The following is a 27,630-nucleotide window of genomic DNA, read 5'->3' as shown; positions in this document are numbered from 1 at the left end:
TGCAATATAGTATTGACAGACAGACGTCAAGTATCTACCTTTTATTATATAAACTATTAACCTCTTAACAATCTGGTCGCCATTCTGTCTTTCAGAGGTTGTAGCGGTTGAAGCTAGAGTGAAGATCCTGGTATCATATGAAACTAAAAAACTGAAGGAATCGATTGGTACCAACCATGTCACGTTAGCTTGTTAGCGGGAAGAACGCTAAATAACGCAAAATTTTGGTGAGGAAAAACTGGCATGGCTTTTTTCAACGGGGTCCCTTGACCTCTGATCTCAAGATAAAACAGATGTTGACAAACTGCATAGTTTGCAGTTGAAAAAAGGTAATAAATCACAATACATCTTCTTGCAACACTCAGCATATCGCAAAATGTTTAAAATCATATTGTGACTTAAGTATTGTGATAATATTGTATCATGGGGCCTCTGGTGATTCCCACCCCTACAAAACTGATCAAGCTTCCCGTCATCTACAGTATATGCATAAAAGTAAATAAATGTCCAAATAATCAGCATAAAAACGTACTACATCTCCAAATATATTACCACAAATACATTGTAATCATTTGCGACTGCATAGCCCTAGGGTGATATCACAGGGGTATATTTATGAATGACAGCAGATGTAGCTGAACAAATTGATATGTGACATTTATGCGTAGGCAAAGTGGTGGACTAACCGACTGACACCATCATCCCTAGAGCAACGGCGCTATCACGGCTAAAAAAGGTATATTGACAAAAAAGCGATCCATCACAGTGAGGCAGACTACAGACTGAGGCTGCTCTACACAGTCTTCTCACCACAACTGGCAAGTGTCAGACCACGGCAACAGCTCTGAACCGCACTTAAACAAAAAAAAAGAAAAGATGGAGGGAAGAGCAACAGTAGTAATCATCCACTTACCAGCAGCCTGCAGGACCATGTGCATTCGGACTTTAGCCTGCTCTGCTGGAGTCTGCAGAACACAGATAAAACAAAAACAGAAAATTAAGTCATCAATAACAATGTGATATTTTTAATTGTCTCTAACAAAGAGTTTCTCATTCTTCTTAGACAACTACAGAACAGAGCCTTGAGATGGTAGGGGCTCGGTATGTTGCTCGAGGGCACATAACCAGGACAGACACTCGTTGGCTTTCCTAAGAACGATCTACCTGTTTATTATAGAGCTCAACAGTGACCGCCCACTTTATGAACGGCTCCGGTTGAGGTCGTGAATGTCCCATTCATTTACTCCATCGACGTTTCAGAAAATCCGTATACAAAGAATTTTAAGCATGAAACCAAGCCAACCAGCTACGAGATGAATCAAGACCATAAAACATTTGATACGGAGCAAAACATACATTGGAAAATGGAAAAAGGTACAAGACTGTGTACATAATTATCTTAAGAGTGAAGGAACTACTCATCCCATAAACCATTGCGAATGGCGACTCGTCAACTCTGGAAACTCGCAAAAAAACTTTTAAACTAACTATTGTTGATAAAAAACAAAAACAGATTCAGCAACTGAATGCCTTATTTCTCGCCTCAACAGTTTTCAGAAACACATTTCGATGAACTATTTTCATAATATAAGAAAATTTTTCCAAACGAGCCGTCATTGTTGGCCCCGGGTTGAAATCGGGAGAAGACCGAGGAGTCGCACGTACGAGCACGTACCCTCACTAGCCGTTCACGGGTGCGGTAAGCATGTCCATGATAACAGCCACCAATCAGAGACGTCGCTGTCATACTTAGGATTGTGGGTATTGTAGTACCTCTCTGTGACATCGCAAATAATACATGTTTTTCTTAAAACAAGGTCAGACGTGAGGCTTCTACAAGAGCATATACCATTGTTTCACAATCTCGTAGCTCGCGGTAAGTCTACCTTGGATGGTTACGACATTAATAATAATAATAATATAATAATCAAAATCCCAATTCAGAATATGAATGGGATGTTCACCTCTGGAACCGCACTATTGAGCTCTATACCACCCTGCTGCCTGAGATATCACAAAGCGCAGTTCCTAACAGGAGAGACAGCCTCCACACTGACACAACTTTATCTACTGTATGTAATCTAGCTGTAAAACTGTTGTGTCCCTTAGGCTGAAATATATTTTACCCATGACGATAATCTTTAACTGCAACCATTAGAGTGAACGTTCCCTTAAACTGTCCTCACGGAGCACCGAGGGACAACTTCACCAATCTACCAGTCTAATCATCTGTATAAAAGAGAAGAAAAAAAAAAAACCCTGCTGGTGAAAAACAGAAAGCAACAACATCTCTGACACACCAGGGAGAATCAATGAGGAAGAGATGAAGAGAAATTTAGAGACAAAGAGGGAGAGTGAGAGGAGAAGAGAGAAAACAAAAGCTGCTGTAACAAGTCTTTGGAGAGTTGGATGAGAGGGCACAGAGAGCACATTTTACAAAGATCACAGCCGAAGACTCAACATATTCCCCATCCCATCATGTGTGTGTGTCTGTGTGTGTGTGTGTGTGTGTGTGTGTGTGTGTGTGTGTGTGCATCCGAAACGCTTAGCGGGCATGAACGGGGGGAGGGCCTTGTGCTTTGACAGCTGTATTGGGAGGCGCAGCCCATTTTCCTGACATGCCCTCAAAAGGGTCTTGCTGTAATTCCAATATCACTGCTATTAGATTTGAGGGTCTTAATTGTCAAGGAAGAATGATGGCTACGACAGGGCGCAGAGCTGTAAAAGGCGAGCAAGCTGCAGATTGCTCTCGGAGGTTTTTTTTTTTTCTCGACGCTGCCGTGGCACAGCGGCCCTCGTTACCATGCAGCGGTGGAGACTGTGTGTAGGATTAGAGAGAAATTAAATGCTAATGGGGATGGGATCTGAATCCGCTGCCTGGGAGCATCATTTAGACGACAGGGCCGGGGCGTCGCTGACAGGCAGCGCTTCCTCCCTCCTCCTCCTCCTCCACAGACAACTCAACTCTTCCTCCCACCATTCCTTCTCTCGGCTTCCCCGCCCCACCCACAGCAAAAAAAATCTGATTTATCAGACTGTAAACTTGTCACTTTGTAAAAACGTCACTTTTCGGTGGCAGCCGGGGAAATATAATGACCCCCTTTAATGTGGCGATGTCAGGGTGCTGTATTCTAGATGGGACGCACATCAAGGCACTGCAGACAGACTGACGCACACTTAATGCAACATGGATGTGTGTGTGTGTGTGTGTGTGTGCGTGTATCCCCTGTAGCAGGTGACATAGGGGATCACGCTCAGACTGACTGGCACTGCTCGACAGCTGAAATTACTAATCACTATTATGCTGGAGAAGAGGAGGAACACTTGAGGCCTTCACCCACACACAGATGTATACACACACATTTTCTATTCCCTCTTCTCAGGCATTTGTTCTCGCTTTTTGGCATTTTCTTTACAGCAAAAGGAAGGATTACACGCCATAAAATAAAAGTCCTGTAACTCAGTTAAACGGTACAGGGGTTTAGCCTGCTGAACAATTAGAACGACACGGGAATCAGTCTTGGTGCAACCAGTCATTTAAAGCAATAACCCATCACATCTTTAACTAACCTGATCATTGTGTGCCGTGTGCAATCATCTTAGTTACAGTTTATCACGACGCCCCCCTCAGTAATTACATTAGCATTCGTTTACATTGGCCTTAAGGCATGGGTAAGTCCATGCGTCCTCAATTCACAAACACACACACGCTATCCTGCCAGCTGTGGGTAATACAACACTGAATCACACAAGATAGAAAGCCGATGCTGCTGCCTTCGCTGTCGCTGTTTCAAGCAACTTCCTGTTCTCATGACACCAATCAGTGATGTCAAAGCAGTTATTTCCTATCACCCTGTAAATAAAAAAAACAAACACCTGCTTTAACATCAATGACTGGCCAGAGGTGTGCAATATGCTGAAAAGTTTTAAGGCTCTTTCATAAGCCAACATTTAGTCTATTTAATCAACCCCTGGCGTGGTTTGTTTGGGCAGTTGTGAACGCAATAATACGCAATAATCATACTCAGGCGCAGACCAAAACAACCAGTCCAAGAGGTGGTCTTAGACTGCTTCCAAGCTAACCAAAGCACAGGGGATTCAAAGTCTGCGATTCCCGGCATAGAAGTGGCAGTTCTTGAGGCAAAAAAGATAAATTCGCTCCTTTGTACACGCCCCTCAGCATCTTAGTTTTCTTAATTTGGTCTGCTTTAATTTGTGCACTGTGAAATCGAACCAGACTAAATAGAAAACTAACCAAAGGTATCAATATCGCTCTGATTCGAAGTAGCCAAATGGACAATGGCTTGTGAAAGCGTCCTTAGCTCTACCATGTGTGCTTCCTGCCAATAAAGAACTAAATGAAGGCGGAAACAGGCTAATTAATATCAAATTATCAAGTGATAAAAGATACTCAGAAGTCAACTCACAACTAAGCAAACATAATGATACAGAACACACAAGTACACACACACACACACATTGCCTGTTTTCCCAACAAACTCTATTTTTCTCTCTAATTCACCCACGCGTGGCCGCTTCCTCTGTGTGTAATTCATTAGTAAACAATAAAAAGGCGTTAATTGTGCTCCCCAGAGGCAGATCTGTGTTCCCCCCACTGGGAAAGAGGCACCCGCTGCATTTGAAGTGGCTTCGCCCCTCAATTAGAAACTGCGCCTTTCCGACTCACACAAACAAACATGAGACACAGAAGGAAGGACTATGTGTGTGTGTGTGTGTGTGTTTAGAGGGAGTAAGGTGGGAGTGTGTGTTGGGAATGAGCAGCGCAGGGGCTTTAGATTATCACACTGTGAGGAGAGGGGGAAACAGGCAGAGGGGGACAAAAGACAAGACAGACAAAGTTTCTTTTGTTTTCTTCCGAGCTCAGGAAATATAGCAGACCAAAAAAATGGGGAGAGTGCGAAGAAGAGGGAAGGTGAGGAAGAAATTATGACGAAGAAGAAGAAGAAGATCACGGACCATAGGCAGACAGGATCAGACATGGAGAGGAGGTTTTAGAAAGTAGAAATGGAGAGTTATTCTTAGTCGGCTATTACTCATACGATTTTGTCAAATAATCGATTAGTTGATTTCATCAACAGATCTGTAAAACTGAGTTTCTCCACAAAGAATCACACGACAGCACCATTTTAAAGTCTCGTGTTTACCAGAGATGTGCTCATAGATTTCTTGTAAATAAGTCAGCTTGAAAAAGCATTAATAAATGACTATTCGACTAAAGAAATCTTAGTCGACTAACCAAAACGACCAATTAGACGACTAATCGACTAAGAGGGGCCAGCTCTAACTGTGACACTGTGGCACTGTTAACCTGAGAGCAGAACCAAGTGTCTCTCAATTCAGTGTCTTGCTCGAGGACACCTTGATATGCAGAAAAGGAGAACCACCACAAAACCTACGATTAATTGATCAGCTGTTTAACTAACCGAGCCACGGCCGTCTTAAAGGCAGCATTCATGATAAACAACTACTTCATACGACATGTCATCAAACCACGTTGGATGCAAAAGCATTTACGGCTGTTCTGAAAGACAACATTGAAAGGCTGGATGACAAGCTGGCCCTTATATAGAAGGGATAAGATGCAATAATTGTTTAAATAAGAGAATAATAGTTCAGACAATTCTTCCTGGAGGGAATTCGTAGAGAATAAAGGGCCTAAAGAATGAAAAAGGGCCTGATAGAGAAGTTCAAATCACCCTTTGCCTTTCCTCCACACACCTGGCCAATTGCTGCGAATGATTATTTCAGATTTATGTGCCCATGCTTTGAGATTATCTGTCTCTTGTGCCTTTCAGCTGAAACACAGAAGGCGCCCTCTCTGAATGCTTCTATATGTTTATGAAATCTAGTCATGCATGTATGGTGCAATATATTTGTCCTCCCTCTCTCTCTGATGGTGTTAAGGAACACCTTTTTTTATAAACATCCTCCTTTTCAAGCAGCTGTCATAAAAGAATCTACTATTTTTGGGATATTATTGCCGGTACTGATACCCACACCCGTTTGACTCGGTCTAACTCTCGCCCTGAATGTGACAGGAAGTCCTGTATGCTCACGGCAGGCCTCCGGCTTGTTCCCTTACCTCACCACAGCGATGACAGACACACTGAGACACGCTTTCGCTGAGCCTAAGTGCCCAGCGTCTGTCCCATTAGTCAAAAATAAACACGTCCCATTAGAAAAATAAATAACCCTCACTCGTCTTGGTAAAAACAATGCTACACTGTGTATAATGAGGTACCGCATGTAGGAAATTTCATCTATTTGTAGTCATGCTCTGGTCCAAGGGACTATTATTATTATTATTGTTATCGGGCCTGAGGCCGAGCAGACAAAGCAAAGGATGGTGGGTCAGCAGATGAATAAACGCCTGTTAGAGAGGCAGAATAAAGGTCAGATAGCTGCATCTGACCAGACTGTGGTCAATAATTAACTCCCTCTATCGTACCAAAACAACAAGAATTAATTTATGACTGAGCAGAAAGAGACACAAGAGAAAGACTTTTAAAAATGTAAGGCTGAATAGCAGACATCATCATACATGCAAGCTGAAGAGCAACACTTTTAGCTACTTTTATTCATCCTCTCCTGACATAATCTGTCCATCCGTTCATTTCTATATAATCCTTCACACAATCTACGATAACCACATCCAGTTCAGGTGAGACACGGACTCAAAAAGTGAGTGAGTGAGGAGGAGACCGAGGGGAGAGAGCGGGACAATGAAGCAATGAAGGGTTAGATAGATACTGTAGGTCAGAGAATCAGAGCGAAGCGCTGCTGGTCTTTCCTGATGATTAGTTGAGCTCCAGAATCGGCCGACACAGTAAACCATCATCTGCCAGGCAGCTCCGAGGAGCGAGGCCAGTGCAGCTCATCTCATCTCTACTACAACTCAACCTCTCAACAGAACATGAGATATACAGTATATGCTGCCGTGTGCAAAACAATTTAAAGAGAAAATTAAAGGTAATGTTGATGACATTTTTATGTAGACGAATGCTTTTTAGAAAATAATACGTCCACAAGGCCTTTAGAAAGGTGCAGAATAACATTGTGAATTAATCATTTAAAAAATGTTGGCGGGTCGAAAATGAATGTTTTGTTTATCTCTGTGGAAGATATCGGACGTTTGGTTCCCACTTCTAACAAGGCTTGAGAGCCAATAGTAAGAAGACGTTGGTATCACGTGGTATCTCTGGGTCGTCAGTTAGTGTGGAAAAAACAGATAGATTGACGGTAAGTGCGTGGCAATGACTTGTTGGGAAGTAAATGTAATGGAACTAAATGCGACGTCTAGTGGCTGAATGTGATCAATGTCATCAATAGCACCTATAAAACGGATCCCTTTGAAAATCTGTATTTAATACCATTAAAGTGTCTGGATTGCTGTTGAAAATGACAACATAAAGTATTAGTTAGGTATTATCTCATTATAAACCTGCATTCAAATATGATAAAAGTAGGGATGCACCGACACCGGTACCGTATATTGGGCCGATACTGACTCAAATAGCTGGATCGGATATCAGTGACAATGGGGCCGATCTATTCAATTCAGCTCTATGTTTATATACTACTGTATATACATAATAGACTTGAATTGTAATTCCTGTTCATTTTGAAGATTTTTTTTCAACAAGTTGCTGGTGTACTATTTATTATTGTAATAATGAATAACAATTCAGTAAATCACATTCCTAGGTCTGACATTAACCAAATCCAAACTATCAAAATAGTGAATGCCCATGAAGCACAAACAAAATCCTGAAGGACAGATTGGTGGCTTTGTCTTTGTCTCTATGTCCTCTTGGTAAAGTAAGTTTACCAAAGAGCCGGCCTCCCAAAAACGTTCAAGTGCATTTCCTTTAAGAGGTAAATAAAATCACTCCTGCTGTAAAAGTTTGTGATTACTTTACATTCTTATAAAACTAGCGTTAGAAACAAAGTTTAACAGTAAATGCTCAAGGTCAACAGATATATTGCAGTATTGTAAACATGCACATTAAGAAATCCAGTAAAAATCCAGCAACACTCTGGATTCAAACAGAGTTTGGCACCTTGGTCACACATTATCCTGTATATTCTACCTAAAAAGTAAAGAATCTGAATGAATAAATGAATGAAATGTGGGTTTGAGTAAACCCTCCTGACAGTTTCAAATGTCTCTAAAACACTATCTTGAGTCCATCTACTGTAACATTAATCCTAATTGCACCATTGTGACCATTATTATCTGTCAATAAACAGTTTCAATATACACTCTCTCTAACTCTCTTTATGCTGGAGCTGATATGCTCAATATTCATCTCATTATATTTTTAAAGTCTTCATCTGTTTCCATTTTCTTTCATTTGTTGCATTTCGCTCAGGCTTCCTCCTCGTCTCTTCTTCCTCCTCTCCGCCTCCCCCCAAACAAACACACTGATATATCCCATACCCAAAAGAGGACAGGGGAAAACAGAGCCCCTAGAAAATGCAATATTTCTGTTTTTAATATCGAGGTCTATAAGATCAGGGCAGAGATGGGTTCCATGGCAATATGTTTATTTATATATTTTATAAGGAGGAGAAAAAAAAATCTGCCTATCAGTGTATGTATTTGGGGGGCCTGGGCCCAACTGTAGCGGAGCTCATCTTATATGAAAAATAATGTTGTGTATGGCTATACTTTTATATATAATGGCAATATGGGATCAGGGCTCTTTTACAATGTGCCATACTTCAGGCTAGGGCTAACAGCATTTTATGGCCCGCCAGCAGTTCATCTTCATGTCTCAGGCAGGCAGGAGCACTGCATAATAATGTCGTTTCCTGCCCCCAAATGCTATTTCACAGGCCGGGGCTCATTTCTCAAACTTCACTACTTTTACAATTTCCCAAACTTTTATTCCCGTCATTATTACCAACAAGATTTCATTACGTATTTAGAATGTAAACAAGTCTGAGTAATGACACTCCCCCGTCTCCCTGGAATCATTCCCGCTGATGGCTCTGCCGCTATCTCCGGCGCGCGTATTCGTACAAACGCACACACACACACGCACTAAAACATGCATACAAATACACACATGCACTGCAGTTTGCCCACATACAAGAAGTACACATACACAAACTGCCCCAGCCAAGATACAACTCAAAGGCAGTAATTTACTACCCCATGTGCATGCGTGTGTGTGCGCGTGCATGTATGTGTTCCCGATAAAAGGGGGAGGCGGTGGGGGAGAAAGGGGGTGGGGAGGGGGGGGGGGGTGACGGAGAGAGTTTTATACTCAACTCACATAAATCATGTAGAAGAAAAATGAGCAAATGTGCAGGCTAACTCATCTTCTCCCCATCCGGAGAAAATGAAATTCACTGGAATACCTATCAAAACTGCAATCATCCAGAGATAATATCTTCTTTGGTCTATCTGCACTTTCCGATTTAATTTCCTCCATGCCCTTGACATCCAGCGATACCATTAAGATGAAGCACATACAGTAAGGGAGTAGTTCTCACGTTTTGATATATGAGATCTCCGCGCTTAATGTAATATCATCATTTGGAAATTAATGCAATCTTTCTTTTGTTTGGGGGGGGGGGTTGTTTTTTTTGGAAACACTCAAGGAGCGAGCCGTGGTGAGACGGGCAACGAGACGGGAGAGCAAGACAGCGACGGGGACACATGAAAAGGAGACAGAAAAACAAGTGATACGCGAGAAAGGAGGGAAAGACGGGGGGGGGATACTTTGTATTTTGTGGAGCCCCCCCCCCTCCTCTTCTTCCCCTCCTTCGCTGCCAGAATGACATGCAATTACGTCTGGGCCTGCCCCGAGTCAGAGGTCACTCAAATTACTCCATCATTTAGCCGCGCCGTCGAGATGAGAGAGAGAAAGAGACCACCCCACCCCCCTCCACATCCTCCCAACCCCTGCCGCCACATCAAATATCATGAAATCATTAGTGTAATAAGCATGGAAATCTGTTTGCAGATTATCAACACCCCCCGCCTCCCCTTCCCCTCCTTTATCTGCCCAGAATCTCTCTCTCTGAGCCGTTTTCACCTCTTTATCCTATACAATCATATTAGAGAGGAAGAAAGACAGACGGAGACAAAGAAATACAAAGAAAGAGAAAGAGATACAGTGAGAGATAAAGAGAAAGTGTTTAATGAGACAATTACAGACGCAGAATAAAGAAAAGAAACCATAATATATCATTTTGAGCTCTGAGCTCTCCTCAACTTCTTGTATTTTACGCTAAGACAGCTCAAAGTCAAATCGCCGCCATATTCAGTGACGCCAGGTTTGTCACATTCTTGGTGTGTGTTGTCCTCCTGACTACAGCTGCTGTTGCCTATCTGTCAGTAGGCCAACAAGGCTATTTGCCTGAGTAAACTCTTCAACTCGCCAAGGGACACTGTGGCGACATCAGCCATCCCTGAAGAAAGCCATGTGTACAGCGGCCTGGTGACCTCTCGTATCTACGCTACCTTTTCGAGTAAATCAAACACGTTCTTGTGATGCAGAGCACCTCTGCATGAGTACATTGTTGATGCTGTACAGTATTTTTCAAATAAAATGAAGAGTGCAGGGCAGCTCTCAGAGAAGCAGAGGGTCCAGCTTTAAAAGAGAATGCCCCAAAACTAAACTAATTTTTTAGTACTAATAAAAACAACTGAGGAATCGTTGGGATTGAGTATATTCCTGTGTGTCATCATGACATTTAAAACAATATGGAGCCACATGAAGAGAATTTTTCATACTTATCTGCACTGAGTGTGAAGCCATGTGATGTATCCCTGAATTACTTTACTCAACAAGTACATTTTACCATCCTGATGGTGATCACATCAAGTTAAGCAAGTTAAATTACTGACTTGATTGCAACTAACGATTATTTTCATTGTTGATTAATCTGTTGATTATTTTCTCGATTAATCGATTAGTTGTTTGGTCTATAAAACGTCAGAAAATGGTGAAAAATATTCATCAGTGTTTCCCAAAAATCAAGATGACGTCCTCAAATGTCTTGTTTTGTCCACAACTCAAAAATATTCAGTTTACTGTCATAGAGGAGTAAAAAAAAACAGAAAATATTCACATTTAAGAAGCTGGAATCAGAGAATGTTGACCTTTTTTTTCCTTTAAAATATTACTCAAACTGATTAATCGATTATCAAAATAGTTGGCCATTAATTTAATAGTTGATTAATAGTAGCTAATCAATTAATCGTTGCAGCTCTATTACCGATACTGACTGAGGAAGGGTTTGAAGGCCATTTAGGCAACAATGGTTTGAAATATTGACAGGCTTAGTGCCAAAATGACCTTATATCATTAGTAGAGGGACAACTACACAACACAGAAGTTAAATAACTAATTTCTCTGACAGCAGATTTAACAGAGAGCCAGATATAGTATACCTGATTGTGTGAACTACTGGATTAATTAGGGTTACTGCATAACCTTTAAATGGTGCAGAAACACTTCAAGGATGTGTAACAAAATAACTATGCCTTTATTTAATATAAGAAAGATGCATTATGTATACTCAACTGGCGATAAATTGACAATATTTTAATATTTCATGTAATTCTGACACCTATAGTATTCTTATCCCCAAAAATCAGATCACCAGGGGTTTGATGCGTGCCTAAATTAAGTTGGAATAACTACTGGTCATATGCAAACAATTCTACTTTAACAATGTGTCTGGTGTTAATACAATTAAAATCATATTTGTTCTATAAACAAACTAAAAAGGCTTTTACAAAAGGCCTACAATGTCCCATTAGGTCTTGATGCAAATTTGAAAATATGACAACACAGATGTGTCATTTCAGTTTTCTGTGAACCGTGACCTCAACTCAACCTGCACCACTGGACCGACCTGTAAACCAGCCTTTCCTGCTCTCCACCATCGTGTTCTATTCAAACTCCCATCCCAAGACCGATCTCCCTCTTTCCCCTGTTCTTCCTCTACTCTTCTTCTATCCTTCCCCAGGCAGTGTGTGTGTGTGTGAGAGTGTGTGTGTGTGGTAGAACGATGGCTACAGCTGCTGATAGAGCCAGTGATCTTGATGAGGCTGATTCCTCATGTATTGATTGAGCTGCTGGCTTTCTTCTCCTTCGCTCTGAGAAGCTGTGCATCTGGACTGATTAGCTGCTGTAGGCCACCTCTTTCACTATCGCTCCGTTTCTGCCAGAGCAAGGAGTCGTCCGACTCAAACTTGTGTATGTGTGTGTGTGTGTGCACTTGGACGTGTCTGTGCGTGTGTGTACAAAGGCAGAAACTAACGCAGAGCACTGGGAGCAATTAACTTCAGTCTTTTTCTCTGCATCGCTACTGATCGCGTTCAGTCAATCTGCTGAAATGCGAAAACAAAACAAACATGAACAATAAAACAAACCTCAGACCACATAAATCTTAATTGCCCACCTAATTACCGCGCCAGTCATTCACTCATACCGTTAACTTAACAGGAGGAGGAAGCGTTAGTATTCATCAAGAAAAATCAAGCGCAAGAATTATTTGAACATAAGTTTGATTGTCACATCAGTTCTCAAATATTGTTTTTGTTATGAGCAAACAACGGAACAGTTTCTCTCCTATAACTACTGCAAATTATTCTAATTAATTAAAAGCAATTCCTTGATAGAGGTCCAAGTTAGTTCCTTGAAAGGATGATATGAGCTTGGCGACACCATGATAAGTGTCAATATGGTTGATGCACTAATCTTAAGAGCGGTACATCAACAGAAAGTCATAAATGCCTGTTTAGAAATCTACAGGGATGTATGTGTGAGGTATAGAGGGAAACAGCATTTCCAACAGCCCTACAACTCTACCTCAGAGGGAGACGAGCTCCGTTATTTACAGTTCTCTGTCCCGAATCGTAATCAGAGTCTTGCGCTCCCCAGGCAGCTGTACGACTGGGGTGCAATCTCCCCATAAGCATAAACACACCCATAAATTCAGACACTCAGTATTCAGGTATTCAAATTCCCAGAGACATATATACAGTATATACAAACAAAATGCACTGGTAAACATACCAATGTGTGTTTATGTGTGTAAATGTGTAATGGTTAACTCTGAGCGGGATCCTGATAGAGACTAAGAATCAAATGCAAACATGTTCTAATCTGTTCCTTTAGGTCCACTTAGTGCAGAAACTTTACAAAACACACACGCAAACTGGCTGCACTAACCCCTGCCGAGAAACATTAACGCAACTATACTCACATGTGCGATACCGATCACTGTGTGAAAGACAATCTAGTTTACATTCCTTAACAGTACTACTGATCTGTATAACTTCAGCGAATTAGTGAAAATAATATGATACACAATTTATATATAGTATATACACACGTATATACATAAAGGAAAAAAATCAATACAGCATAGTATTGCGACACTATGCGAGGCAATAATGGATCGATACAAAAAACATTAAGTATCAATCTTTTATTAAATAAACTAATTTATTTAACTCTTAACAATCTGATGGCCGGCCGCTATTCTGTCCTAGCGGGTTCAGTCTTAAAGCTAGAGTACAAATACTGGTATTATATGAAACTAAAAAACCTAAGGAATCAATTGGTACCAATCATGGAAAAACTGGCATGGCGATTTTCAAAGGGGTCCCTTGACCTCTGACCTCAAGATATGATATGTGAATGAAATCTTTGAGATGAACAGAATGAAACTGTATCTTATTAGATAAAACAGGTGTTGACAAACTGCATCATTTGTGGTTGAAAAACAGGTAATATAACAATTAGGGCTGTCAAAGTTAACATCACAATAACGCGTTAATTCAAATTTGTTTTAACGGCACTAATTTCTTTGACGCATTAATGCAACTTTCGATTTTTTTTAATTAACCTCTTAAAAATCCGACAGGCTGCCATCGGGCCTGGCCGCTATTACATTGGTACCAACCATGTCATACTATTTTGTCGCGAAGGAGAGTAAATAACGCTACGAAGTTGTGCGAAATTTTGGCGAGGAAAAACTGGCATGGTCATTTTCAAAGGGGTCCCTTGACCTCTGACCTCCAGATATGTGAATGAAAATGGGTTCTATGGGTACCCACGAGTCTCCCCTTTACACACATGCCCACTTTATGATAATCACATGCAGTTTGGGGCAAGTCACAGTCAAGTCAGCACACTGACACACTGCAGCTATATATATACATATATATAGTACATCATATTTGTCTGCACTATATACTGACCTAGCATCTCTTATGTCTTATGGATATTAGTTCACATTCCTCCACTTGCCTTTAAAAGGAAGACTCATCTTAACATGAGACACACATTACCTAATGTTTGCCAAGATGTAACTGCCAATACACATATTGATTAATGCTGTTTATGCATGTAATCCTCTCTTGAATAATTCACACCCCCTTTTATGGAGTACCACATCAATCACACCTCCAGACCTACCCATAGACATCTCCAAAGCCGAACTAGACCATTACTATGCCGTGCACTATATTTAATGTCCGTCATGTTATTTAAGTGTCTGAACTCTGAGTGAGAAATCTATGCACTATATAGTGCCCTCGAAAAATGACCACAGTGGAGCAAAAAAGTAGGGAGCGGTGAATTAGTTAACGAGGGAAGCCAAAGAGACCACTGTACCCAACCAGCACTTCTCAATCTCACATGTCGTAAGTGCAACACGATGCTTTAGATAAATAATTAATCGTATTGTAATTTGTAATAATAGCATTAATAGTTTTGATATAAAAGGTGAAAGAGTTCTGATTACACTCAATAATAAGGAACAATTCTGCGATTGAGCTTCACAACGTCGAAATCTGAGGTGAACTTTATCTGATCTGCCGCTCGCTCGAGTGGAGAGTCGCTGCGAAGTGGTTGAATTTCGGGGTCAGTCATTTGTGTGGCATATTCAGGGTCATTTGCGTAGCGCGTGGTGGGGCTAGGGGGGGGTCATTTGCGTAAGGTGCTGGGAGCTGCAGGTTTAGTATGCAGGGAGGCGAGGGAGGGAGGGCATGTGACATCCACAGAGAGCCGAGACCCTCGCTGACCCCTGTCTATAATTCATCCCCTGGAATATGGGGCACATCAAACCTTGGTTCCTTCCCACCCAAAAAGAGGAGAGAGAACCTTTTCACTTTGTTGCATGGCACTCTGACCCCGTATTAAAGCGAGTAGCAAGAGAAAACGCTGGAAACGTTGGCTATTAAATTTTTCAGGGCTGTCCCGGGAGAGCATTTCCAGCAGGCCCCCCCGATTCATGGATGGGAGAAGACTGAGGAAAGGCCCCGTGCTGAGAGAAGGATGGAGAGGGAGAAGGAGGCGGGGTGGGGGTTGGGGGGTGTGTCTGAAAGGTAAAATAATATTCTCCTTTCATACATCCATGTGCAAACTGGTATGCAAAAATCCTGCAAATATCCGCAACTAAATCCAAAAATGAGGGTGAATAACCTGCGTGTGTGAGTATGTGTGCGTGTGTGTGTGTGTGTGCGTGTTTGGTCAGAATTTGGGATAAATGAAACTCTGATATAAAAGGTGGACCAGGCCTTAGGGGGGACACTACCCTCCCTCTATCCCTGTTTTCTATGTTTTCTCTGCCTCTCTCTCTCCCTGCCTGTTAACTGCAGGAATTCAGCTCCAACTCTGGAGGTTTCATTAGGAATGCAGAAATCAAAGTGTGTGTGTGCGTGTGTCTGTGTTTGTTTGTGTGTGGGTGTGTGTGTGTGTGTGTGTGTGTGTGTGTGTGTGTACGGGGGATATAAGGGGGGTGTCAAATAGAACTTACCAGATGTTCTAATCTGCCTTTGATGTTCGCGGCGTCCCTGCAACACAACAACACATTTCCACCACTGTAAATAAAGTGCAGACACAAAACGTCATTCAATAAAAATAACTTTTTTTTTTTTGCAGATGCACACACATCCACCGAAATAAATACACACATAAATACACATAAGAGAGACAGAAGAACAATCTCTACATTATTCAAGTGTTCTCGAATGAACACTTCACAACCAATTTCTGAATATTTTAACCAGGGCTGTCAACGTTAATAATAACGCGCTAACGCAAAAAAGTTTTAACGGCACTAATTTCTTTAACGCATGAACACAATCGATCTTTCAAGGCTGTAGTGGGCTCAGTTTTAAAGCTAGAGTGAAGATACATCATACGAAACCAGAAAATCGAAGGAATCCATCGGTACCAACCATGTCACACTAGCTTGTCACGAAGGAGGCTAAATAACGCTGCAAACTTCTGCTAAATTTTGGCGAGGAAAAACTGGCATGGCCATTTTCAAAGGGGTCCCTTGACCTCTGACCTCAAGATATGTGAATGTAAATGGGTTCTATGGGTACCCACGAGTCTCCCCTTTACAGACATGCCCACTTTATGATAATCACATGCAGTTTGGGGCAAGTCATAGTCACGTCAGCACACTGACACACTGACAGCTGTTGTTGCCTGTTGGGCTGCAGTTTGACATGTTATGATCTTAGCATATTTGTTTATGCTGAATGCAGTACCTGTGACGGTTTCTGGACAATATTGTTCATTGTTTTGTGCTGATAAATGATTTCAAATAATAAATATATACATACATTTGCATAAGGCAAGCATATTTGCCCACTCCCATTTTGACAAGAGTATTAAATACTTGACAAATTTAAGGTACATTTTGAACAGATAAAAAATGTGTGATTAATTTGCAATTAATCCCGATTAAATATTCGAATCGATTGACAGCCCTAGTTTTAACGCATTGAATCGGAACAATACATGTGGCTAATTCTGATTAGCTGGAACTTGGGAGGCAACTTACAATTTTTTTCATTATTAATTAATATACCCATCATTTTCTCAATCAATTGATTCATTGTTTGGTCTATAGAATGTCAGCAAATAGCAAAAAAAAAATGCCCATCACAAGTTTCCACAGTCTAAGATGACAAAAGTAACGTAAATGTCTTGTGTCCAACCATCGGTCCAAAAATATGGAGTTTATTTCATGGAAGACTAAGAAAAATTGAATATATTTGCATTTGAGTAGCTGAAACTAGTGATTTTTTTGATTAATTGATTAATATTAATTGATTATCGTGTATGTTATATAGTTGATAAATTGGCTAACTGTTTCAGCTCTACATGGAATACAGTCAGCAACTATCATAATCATCTCACAGTATTTCTTTTCAGTTATGAGCAGGATGGAAATGGTCTGATGACATCAAATAGGTTTTAGTTAATCAAAAGGAAATAAATAGATAATGAAGAATTATCCTAATTGTAACCTTTCAGACTGAAGTGCTGTGTGCATTTGTTTGTGTGTGTGTTTGCCTCCACACCAGAACAGAGGTTAGCTAATATTGTCGCCTCGCTGTTGCTAGTCATAATAGCAATTTCCAAGTACAGAGGAAGAACTCAGAGCTTATTATCTGTGAATTAATAAAAAAATGTGTGTATGATTATCAGGGTGGCAACAGCAGAACGGCGAGCCGAGGAAGTGGAAGAAGAGGAGGGGGCGAGCGGTCGGTTTTAAAAAGAGCAAATTGGCAGTAAATAATAGATGCGATTTTGGCACATTTCAAATTTGCAGCAGTGGAAATCAACAGATCAAGAGAACACAAACAGCCCCCGTCCCCGATCCCGGCACCCCCCATCCAACTCTGGCCCCCATTACTGACAACTCCACCCTGGCCGTGGCGTTTCACTGTGTGTGTGTTTGCATGTGTGTGTGTGTGTGTGCTGAGAGGGAGGAAGGCTTATCGACAGGCTTCAGTTGCTAATGCAGCCAGCAGCATCACAGTGTAAATCTACACCATCTCTAAAATTACATACTGTCTAATCCATCCCACCTCTCCCTCCCTTCCTCCCTTCCTCCCTCCATCCATCCATCCATCAGTCCGGGTCGGTCCCATACCACAAACCTCGGCCATTCCCACACCATCAACATTTCTAAATAATGGTCTGAAGGAATGACTGAAATGCTAAACAGAGATATTAACAAAAGTAAGAAACAACTAGAAAAAGAAGTTGTGAAGAAAGGATGTTTGCTGAGCCACATGCAGACAAGTCAACCACTTAAGGCAAACTTCATCTAGCTGTAATTACATTACATTCTGACAAACATCCCGCCACATTCATTATACATGACGGGCGCCCGGCAACCAGACAGCAAGACATTTGTTACCGTGGTGACAGTGTGTGTAATCCGCTAATGAAGCGCAATTAGCGAGAAACAATCTAACACAGGGGAGACGCAGCGCTCGATCCCTCCTCCTCCGCTCATTTCCCTTTCGCTTTTTTCTTCCCCCTCTTCTCCCCTCACACTCCTTTTTATAACCAAGTCTTTTATTTTTGTGATCCAACCTTTATTAAGCTCTTCACTTGCATTTAATCCCCCACTCTGTCATCTGTTGTCTTGACTTTATCAAGGGCAAGCTGTCCAGCGCTGTCCGCACCAGGGCCGAAGGGATCGCTCTATCCATTAGACGCGCACACACACACACACAAACACACACACGCACCATTTTACATCCTCATCTCTCTTTTCAAAACATCATATAATCTGCTGAGGTCTTCAGGGACGGTGCTTTCCTTTTCTCCTTATCTCCCTCCCTCCCTCCGCTCTCTGTGCCTTCAACGCAGAGGCAGCATCGATTTCTGAATTACGCCACAATATTAAATAATTAATATACTTGCCATGATTGATGTTTTGCATTAGGCCAATATTAGGTTATCAATCAAAATCCACTTGGTTTAATGTAATAATATTGAAAATGTGTCAGTGCCTGTTCATCCAATTTGTAGTGGAGGCAAGCCAGATAGTAATGGTGGTGTAGCACAAGGCCTCAGAGACACTGTGGCCTGCTTACTACAACCATAGGAGCACATTATAGCCCTGGCACACAGCGGGAGGGAGGGAGGGAGGGAGGGAGGGGAGAGATGAAGTGAAGACATGGAAAGACAGGAATGAAGCAGACAGACAGTGATTCCTGATACGCTGTGACAGGCTTGGCATGCTGAGAAGGCGTGGCAGTCACATAATCACGAAACTGAACTCATGGCATATTCAAAATCTTATTTAGTGCTATATATTGTGTAAATTACGTCTGTCAATCGATTCAAATATTTAATCATGATTAATCACAAATTAATTGCACATTTGTTATCTGTTCAAAATGTACCTTAAAGGGAGATTTGTCAAGTATTTAATACTCTTATCATCATGGGAGTGGGCAAATATACTTACTTTATGTAAATGTATGTATATATTTATTATTGGAAATCAATTAGGAACACAAAACAATGACAAATATTGTCCAGAAACCCCCACAGGTACTGCATTTTGCACAAAAAATATGCTCAAATCATAACATGGCAAACTGCAGCCTAACAGGCAACAACAGCTGTCAGTGTGTCAGTGTGCTGACTTGACTATGACTTGCCCCAAAACTATATGTGATTATCATCTAGTGGGCATTTTTGTAAAGGGGAGGCTCGTGGGTACCCATAGAACCCATTTTCATTCACATATCTTGAGGTCAGAGGTCAAGGGACCCCTTTGAAAATGGCCATGACAGTTTTTCCTCGCCAAAATTTAGCGCAAATTCGGAGCGTTACTTAGCCTCCTTCGCCACAAGCTAGCATGATTCCTTAGGTTTCATAAGATGCTGGTATCTTCACTCTAGCTTTAAAACTGAGCCCGGTAAAACCTCCGAAAGATCGATTGTGTTAATGCATTAAAGAAATTAGTGGCGTTAAAACAAATTTGCGTTAACGCATTATTATCACTTTGACAGCACTGGTATAAATATTAATTTATTCATTTTCATGCAAGTGAGGTACGTTTAAATACAGCCAAAAGAAAAGTGATAGTCATTTTATAATTGTGTGGAGATAAATAGGCACTGCTATAGAGCAGGTGGTAGAGCAGGTTGATGGTTCAATGCTGTTTACATGACAAAGTGTCCTTGAGCAAGAAACTTTACAAATTGTTCTCCAAATCTGAGATGCTTGAGATAGAAGACTGTCAAAATGAATGTAACGTTTAGAGATGTTCCGATACCATTTTTTCCTTCCCGATATTGATTCCGACACCTGAACTGGCGTTTTACACGATACCAAGTACCGATCCGATACCAGTGTATTAAAAACAACACTAGTGCTACCCCTCGAAACTAAAGCCTTGCATACTGTACACGTCAACGTTTTACTGGTGGGATTTCTCAGTGTAAAATATTGTCAAATTGCTGACATTTTGCTAGCTCTGGCTAACGTTGAGCTCTCCACTAGCACCTGCCCGATGAGTACTGTGCATGTGCAACTCTCAACAGAGATGAGAAAGAAGCGAGATGGTTCACTTGTTACCTACTTCTATCATCGATTTCGGATGCAGCGATCGTTTTTTCCGGAGCTGATGATGGAAGTAGCTAGCGAGTGAACCATCTCTAACTTATTCCGATTGGGCAGGATGTACGGATCGGGTAGCGAGTGACACGTGTTGTTGTTGTAGCGTAAATGTTCTGATAAATTATATGATAACGTGATATCGGATCGGTGCATAGACTCACATACTCACCGAGACCTAATCCAGCAATTTAGGCTGTATCAGAGGCATTCCCGATACTGGTATCGGTACAACTCTAGTAATGTTTAACAATTTAGTCACTGATTTTAGTTAGGAGAATACTGGTGCAATATGCCTTTTTCACAGCAGTCATTTTGACTTTTAATGGGTGTTACTAATAACATCAACAATGGCTCTGTTCTGTCCAAGTTTAAGCATGCACAATACCAGGACCCTGAAACTGAAATCAGCCATCCTTAATTTGATCATTTAAACCTGTGCTTTCCCTACTAGTCTCTCACATTTCAAAAGGTCTCTTGTGAAAAAAGCCCATAAAAGGGGAACAAGTAGTTGATGTTCTGAGTCTTTAGGGTCTCAAAATACACCCACAAGTCAAAATTGTGTATTTAGACGATTCACACAAGGCTGCATGTCAGCTCTGACACACAAATGTCTAAATACAGCATTGCAAACAAAAAAGAGAGCGTATATTGTAAGCGCTCAATAATGTCATGACGCAATTTTTTTTACCTTCAATGTCAAGCAAAATAGACAGTTTACATGACAAAGATCTTGAAGGTGGACAGGACACATTGCATCATTAAGTCTTTGGGAACTTGCATTATGTTGTGTGCAGACTACCTCTCTTTTCCCTTCGAAGTAGCTACAAGCCAGAAAGACGGAGAGCCTGACAAAGAATGGCGAGTGAGAGAGGGAGGGGTCGGAGACAGAGAGAGAGAGTAATGCACTGTTGTTCCAGGAAATGGTAATTAGTTATCCGAGGTCAATTGAGTAAAACTAGACAAACAAGTGTGAGTGTTAAACTGAGCCCTGGCAGGGTCAATAGAACCAATTTAACATGATCACTGGATCCATCACACTGTCGGCACTTTACTGCTTTCTCATTCCAGCTTTTTTTTCTCTCCTTTTATTTAATCCACTTCTTTAATCGCATACTTTTTTTCCTCTCGGCGTCTCACCCTGCGCATCCTTTTGTCCTCTATCACTCACAGTACATGTTTCGGTTTCACTGCGTCCAAACCCTTTTCTGTCTCTTGCACTCTAAAGGGGATCTTTAAGCTGTTGCCTCATCTTACCTCATCTCCTTCTCTCCTCACCTGTCATTTTGCCCTCTCCCAATCACCCTCCTCTCGCTCTCCCCCTCACCCCATCCTTCACCCTCCCAAACCCCTGCGCTCCTGCTAGCAGACAATTAATTACAGGGCCGGTACCAGATGAGTTGTCATTTGTGGTCAAGTTTCTAATAATTGCATTAGGGTCTTCAGGTTTTTCTGAGATGCCCTCCACTTCTTTCCCTCACCCCCTCTCTTTTTCTTCCTCTCTCTTTACTTGAGCCCTCCTCCTCCTCTACCCCCTCCACCCCTTGACACAGCGGAGATAAATATCTCCAGTCAGTCAATGGAGGCGACAGAGGGACTTAAAATGCAGAGGCCGTCATTTGATTTCCAGCTAACAGAGCTGCCCATTAGCCCAGCACTCATCAGCCATGCATTACCTCTCAGTCCTGCTGTCCACAGTGTGGAAGCGTTAACCCTTTCACTGCCCACTACTGGCCACGTTTACCAGGTAATATCAGGCATACTTTGACCACTGGCCCCATTAACTCCTTTAAATGTCCGCTATATGTGACAGCAACCACTTCACTGTCCTTTACTGGCAATGTGAGGGCAGTAAGGGTCGGTCAATCAAAATGATTGCCCTTTCCACATCCAAATATTGTATAAATGTAGTGAAATACCATTTCATTTAAGAATTCAAGACAAAAAGGTGGTTAAAAACTCAACACCAATGACTGTTTGTGTCACTGAAATACCTCCATCACACACTATTTAAAATGTATGAGATTAGTGGAGAGTTCATTGTTTTAAACACTATTGAACCAGAAGGTTTTGCACTGACCATTAAGCAACATTTAAAGCATCTACCCTAAAAAATATTAGTACATTTTAATACACCCATATGAAAGAAATGCATACTAAAATTGAAAAAAGGCTAACCTGTAAATCTGACAGTCAATATAGAAAGATTTCTTTGAGGTTGACAAGTTTGACAAAATCTTTCTTTTTTTTTTCATTAGGAGCTGCAGCCACTATTATTTTCATTAGCTATTCATCTGATGATGGCATTAAACTACTCAATTTATCTGACCAACAACTGAAAACCAAAAGATATTCAGTATAGGGAATGTTTGGCATTATTTCTTGAAAAATGACATAATCAATTAAATACTAGGGGTGGGAATCACCAGGGGCGACACAATACGATATTATCACGATACGATATTATCACGATACAATATTATCACGATATGATCTTATTGCAATTTTAAACATTTTATGTGATATGCTGAGTATTGCGAAAAGATATATTGCGATATATTGCAATTTATTAACTTTTTCAACTGCAAATTATGCAGGTTGTCAACATCCGTTTTATCTAATAAGATACAGTTTTAACCAATGTTCATCTCAGAGTTTTTATTCACATATCTTGAGGTCAGAAGTCAAGGGATCCCTTTAAAAATGCCCATGCCAGTTTTCCTCACCAAAACTTAGCATAACTTTGGGGCATTATTTAGCGTACTTCCTGTTAAAGAGCTAACATGACATGGTTGGTGCCAATTGGTTCCTTAGGTTTTCTAGTTTCATACGATACCAGTATCGCCACTCTAGCTTTAAGACTGAACCCGTTACAACCTCTGAAAGACAGAATAGCGGCTGGGCCCGCTGGATTGTTAAGAGGTTAATAGTTTATATAATACAAGATCGTTACAAGACGTCCTTGTATCGATTAAGTTAAAGTTGAATTATCTGTTGGTCGGTTTAATCTTAAAACATCACATGCATGTGTTTGTGCTAACTCTACTAAAGTCATCATTTAAAAACAGTTGTGAAATTGTCTTGAATTTGAATAAGTGTGGGTCCAGAATTAAGCCGTGTTGGACCACATATAACTTTTACTGGGGGAAGATTTCAAACCTATGACACTAGCACTACTCAGGGGTTTTCTCTTTTTCTTAAAGTGTACCTATCTCTTTTTTCTTACACACCTGCAGAAATAACATGTTGGCCTACGGCAGCCTCTCAGCCCTCAACCTGATATCAGTCAGAGATAGCGAGCAAAGGGAAGAAAGGACACTGGAACGCTATGAAAGAGACATCATTCATAAGAGTGTGTGTGAGTGTGTGTGTGTGTGTGCGTGTGTGTGTGTGTGTGCGCGCGCCCCATTTGCCACAGTTGCATGCCTTGTCAAGCGTGTCATTGAGCGTTCATATGTTGTTTGACTGCTGATAGAATGGCAGGCATATTTATTAAAGAGTCAATGTGATGGGGACACCAGAGCAACTCACACTCACACAAATATAACACACAATGCACTAATACACAGTCCACATCAGTGACATCTGCCTGTTTAACTAATAGAAGGCAAAAGCTTGATATTAAGCAGTCGAGGGACGCACACACACACACACACTCACAATAATACAGGGAGCTCAGCTTTCCCCCAGGCCTGATTGCCATCTCCATAGCTCCTTTTTAACAGGGCTGCCAATTGAAATTGAAATTGTATTCTTGTGTGTGTACTATCAGAGCTACCTCTCAGGGTTTTATACAGCTAAGAGGAGGGCTGGGGGGGAAACACACTCACACACACTCACACAGGACGGGATAATGGAGGGGTAAGTCAGGGGCTGTCACTCTTCCATGCAGAACACACAAGAGGGAACAAAACACAGACTTATGCTTCTATGCTTTCTATGTAATTTGGCATGCACGCACACACAAGCACGTCTACATTCGCGGGCACGCAATCTGCCCCCTCACCCACCCTCCCCAATGCAGGGGGGGGGTTTACTTTAGCATAATCCCAAAATGGTGGGGAAAAGCAGTCCATTAAAAATGGGGCTAACAAATTCAGCACTTTATGTTTCTCTGAAGGGAGGGTTAAGTGCAGTCAATAAAAAAGTCAGAAAAAGGAGGAAGAAGAAAGGAAGAAGCTGATTTATGGCTGGCCTTTCTGCTCTCTGTGATGAACACACACACACGTGCACACACACACACCTGTTCATATGTGGCCTGTATCTGACACCTGGTCATGGACAAGTAGGAGAGAGAGTTAGAAACACTTGTGGAGCAGGAATTTAAGGACGACATTTCTTGAAACTTTGCAAGATTTGTATCATTTTAACAGACGAGAATGCATCTTGTGATTACTTAACATCATTATCACCATTTATATTGTATTTGTCACCAGAGGTAAATAGATCTTTTTTATTAATAAGCACTTTTATGGCTACAGTTTCAACTTTAAGCAGTACTTCCAAACCAAACGCCACTTGTTTATCCTACACAGACAATTAGACGTGATTTAATTTTGTGCCACTTTTACAAAAATGCGACTGTCAGCAATATTTAGACCTATTTTAAGCTTTCTGAATGAGGTGGACATTAAAAGCATAATTGACATTAAAAAGAAGAGAAGGGCAGAAGGGGACGATTATGGAGGTGAGAGTCATGGTATCGGTGTTTCGAATCAAACCTTTTTTTGTGTGAACTGATGACTTTCTGTCTTTGTGAATATTTTATAATTGTCTTTTTTCCTAGAGCTATACAGGTAAATCTGCCAGGGCGCTATATCAGCTGATATTAGATTATTGCAGATATCGCTAAATATGCCTGCTGATACGTAAGAAGAAATTGCAGGAGAGAAATGCCAGACTAGGTTTGAGGTAATTCAGAAACAGTATCAACATTATATAGTTTTGTCACCAGAGAGCACTGACAAGTTTATTTTCACACTGTAAAACTTTCTGCTTAAACTTCCAAATATCAAAATCAGTATTGGCCTTAAAAATCTAGTACTGGATTGCTAGCGCTGTCCTCGACCAAAGAAATTCTTAGTTGACTAACACTCAAACAATTTTGTCGACTAATTAATTAGTTGATTTAATCGATAGATCTGTAAAACTGAGTTTCTCCACAAAGAATGACACAAAAGCACTATTTTAAATTTTGTGTTTACCAGAGATGTCCTCATAAGTTTCTTGGAAATAAGTGATTCAGCATGAAAAAAAGCATAAAAAACGAGCCCTATAAACAGCAGCCCTATGGATTGCAGTATTCGCTATACTTTTTTCATCAAAATTTCACAACTTACCAATCTGAATCTTGCGTGAAACCGTGTTATCAACAATGTGTTTTGTCTCTTGCGTTTTGAATATGGAAGAAAAAAAACTGCTTACTTTAGGCAGAAGTAGACAGATGGGGCCTTGTGCCTGTGCTCAGGACCTGGCACATGTTCACATTTATTTTGCTATTAAAGAAACAAATCATGCATCAGTAAGTCAACGTTGAGGAACAATCTTCTACTCATTTTGAGCCAGTCGACTCAACTGACACCCAGATCCATTCACACGCATCTTTAAACACACGTATATAACATCATAGAGCGAGCTCGTCTCCCTACAGACTGCCCATATCTCCCTCTTCTCGGCCTATACACATCAGCTCAGCGCTGAAGGGAATTGAATGCCGGGGCCAAGTTTTAAAGTAAATTGACTTATTTTCAGTGTGTTACATTGAGGGAGAGCGGGACAAAGACGGAGAGAGAAAAAGCAAAAGGGAGACACGGAGAGCAATCAATTTCCCCGCGGTTTCTTCAATAGCCGGCGGTCCTTTTCATACCTCCCAATTAGAACCTCTCCTAATCAGAGAAATACCTCTCCATTATTGAGACGGAGACAATGACACTCCTCAACATTTCCGCCTGCTCCAAAACTCTGTAGATTGCAGTACCGGTACACAAAGAATAAAGCACGGGGCTGTACGGCAGGGGGGACGCTTGTGTTAAAATCACATGTGGAAATCTTTTGGCTCTCCTCGCGGCCCCAGAAAAACTGATGGGGAACAATGGCAGCCCGGCACAGCATCTGTCATGGCACAATATAAAAAGATGATCTTGGCACCGAATGGACGAAAAAAAAGAGAAAGAACGAGGGAGAGGGAGGAAGACGGGGGAACGGAGGGGAGGGGAAGGGGAGGGCCAGGAGAGAGGTAATTCATTTGCAAATCAGGCCCTGGCGCTCAGGTCTATTTCAAGCTGCCAGTGGGTGCCAGGAGTTAACAAGGTAATCAGTTTCAATCCTGCCCTTCAATTGTACATCACACCCTCATCCAGAGAATACCCAGGCCTTTCTATAGGGGCAGAGGGGGGAAATAGCAATCTGGCTGCCGGCTGGCTGCACGCACAATACACAGACACACACACACACACACCTGAAGACAAGTGTGTACACATATACAGGCAGCAATGCATTTGCGCACACACTAACAGAGTCAGTTTATTAATAGCCATGTATCCACAACATGTCCTTACAAGCAACTGCACTCAATTTGATAATTGTTTAAGGCGTTTAATCAGGAAAAAATACCAATTATTTGTTAGTTCAACCTTCTCAAACGTGAGGATTTACTGCTTTTCTGTGTTGTATGTGAATTTAATTTGATTACCTTTGAGTTTCAGACTGTTGGTGGGACAAAACAAGACATTTGAAGATGTCTCAATGGGCTCTCAGGTCACTACATTTTTGCCATTTTTTCTATTAATCGAAAAAATAATCAACAGATTAATCTATGGTTAGTTTCAGCATCAAAAAACAATTATCACAGTCATTCTGTTTCTCTCCTCTCATCTTATTTTTTACTGCAGATATGAAGCCGTCTCTGTGTATTTGTCGGTTTGTCAATGTGTCAACGCCATAGCTGTATTTCAAATTGCTGTTGACCATAATGTCACAAAACCTCAAAAAACTATAAAATTATGTTTTTACAAAGGGGCCCGTACATTTTTTTTTGGTCACATCTGTCATGTTTACAGTAAACCTCTTTGATTGAAACTAAATAACTGAATATTAGAAGTCGTCCTTTTCCTAAAACCCTCCACACACACAAAGAGCAACAAGGCTGTTCTCAACCTGAAAGTGTTACAAGCAAAACGGTAGAAAGAAAACAGCA

At 41.2% G+C, this 27,630-nt stretch overlaps 1 protein-coding gene across 2 annotated transcripts in view; it reads right to left on the bottom strand.

The window, feature by feature from the left end:
• The window catches only part of rsrc1 (arginine/serine-rich coiled-coil 1), a 132,545-nt gene that overhangs the window by 66,796 nt on the left and 38,119 nt on the right, over nucleotides 1–27,630 (bottom strand). For both annotated transcript variants that reach the window (XM_037775641.1, XM_037775642.1), the window contains exons 5-6: nucleotides 15,811–15,847; nucleotides 914–965 (exon numbers count right to left, since the gene is read on the bottom strand). In XM_037775641.1, coding sequence (XP_037631569.1) covers nucleotides 914–965; nucleotides 15,811–15,847 — 89 coding nt within the window. The remainder of the gene's footprint in view (nucleotides 1–913; nucleotides 966–15,810; nucleotides 15,848–27,630) is intronic.

The sequence above is a fragment of the Sebastes umbrosus genome, chromosome 7 (assembly GCF_015220745.1).
Source record: "Sebastes umbrosus isolate fSebUmb1 chromosome 7, fSebUmb1.pri, whole genome shotgun sequence".
NCBI classification, from domain to species: domain Eukaryota; kingdom Metazoa; phylum Chordata; class Actinopteri; order Perciformes; family Sebastidae; genus Sebastes; species Sebastes umbrosus.
This window is presented reverse-complemented; position numbering and strand designations above follow the sequence as displayed.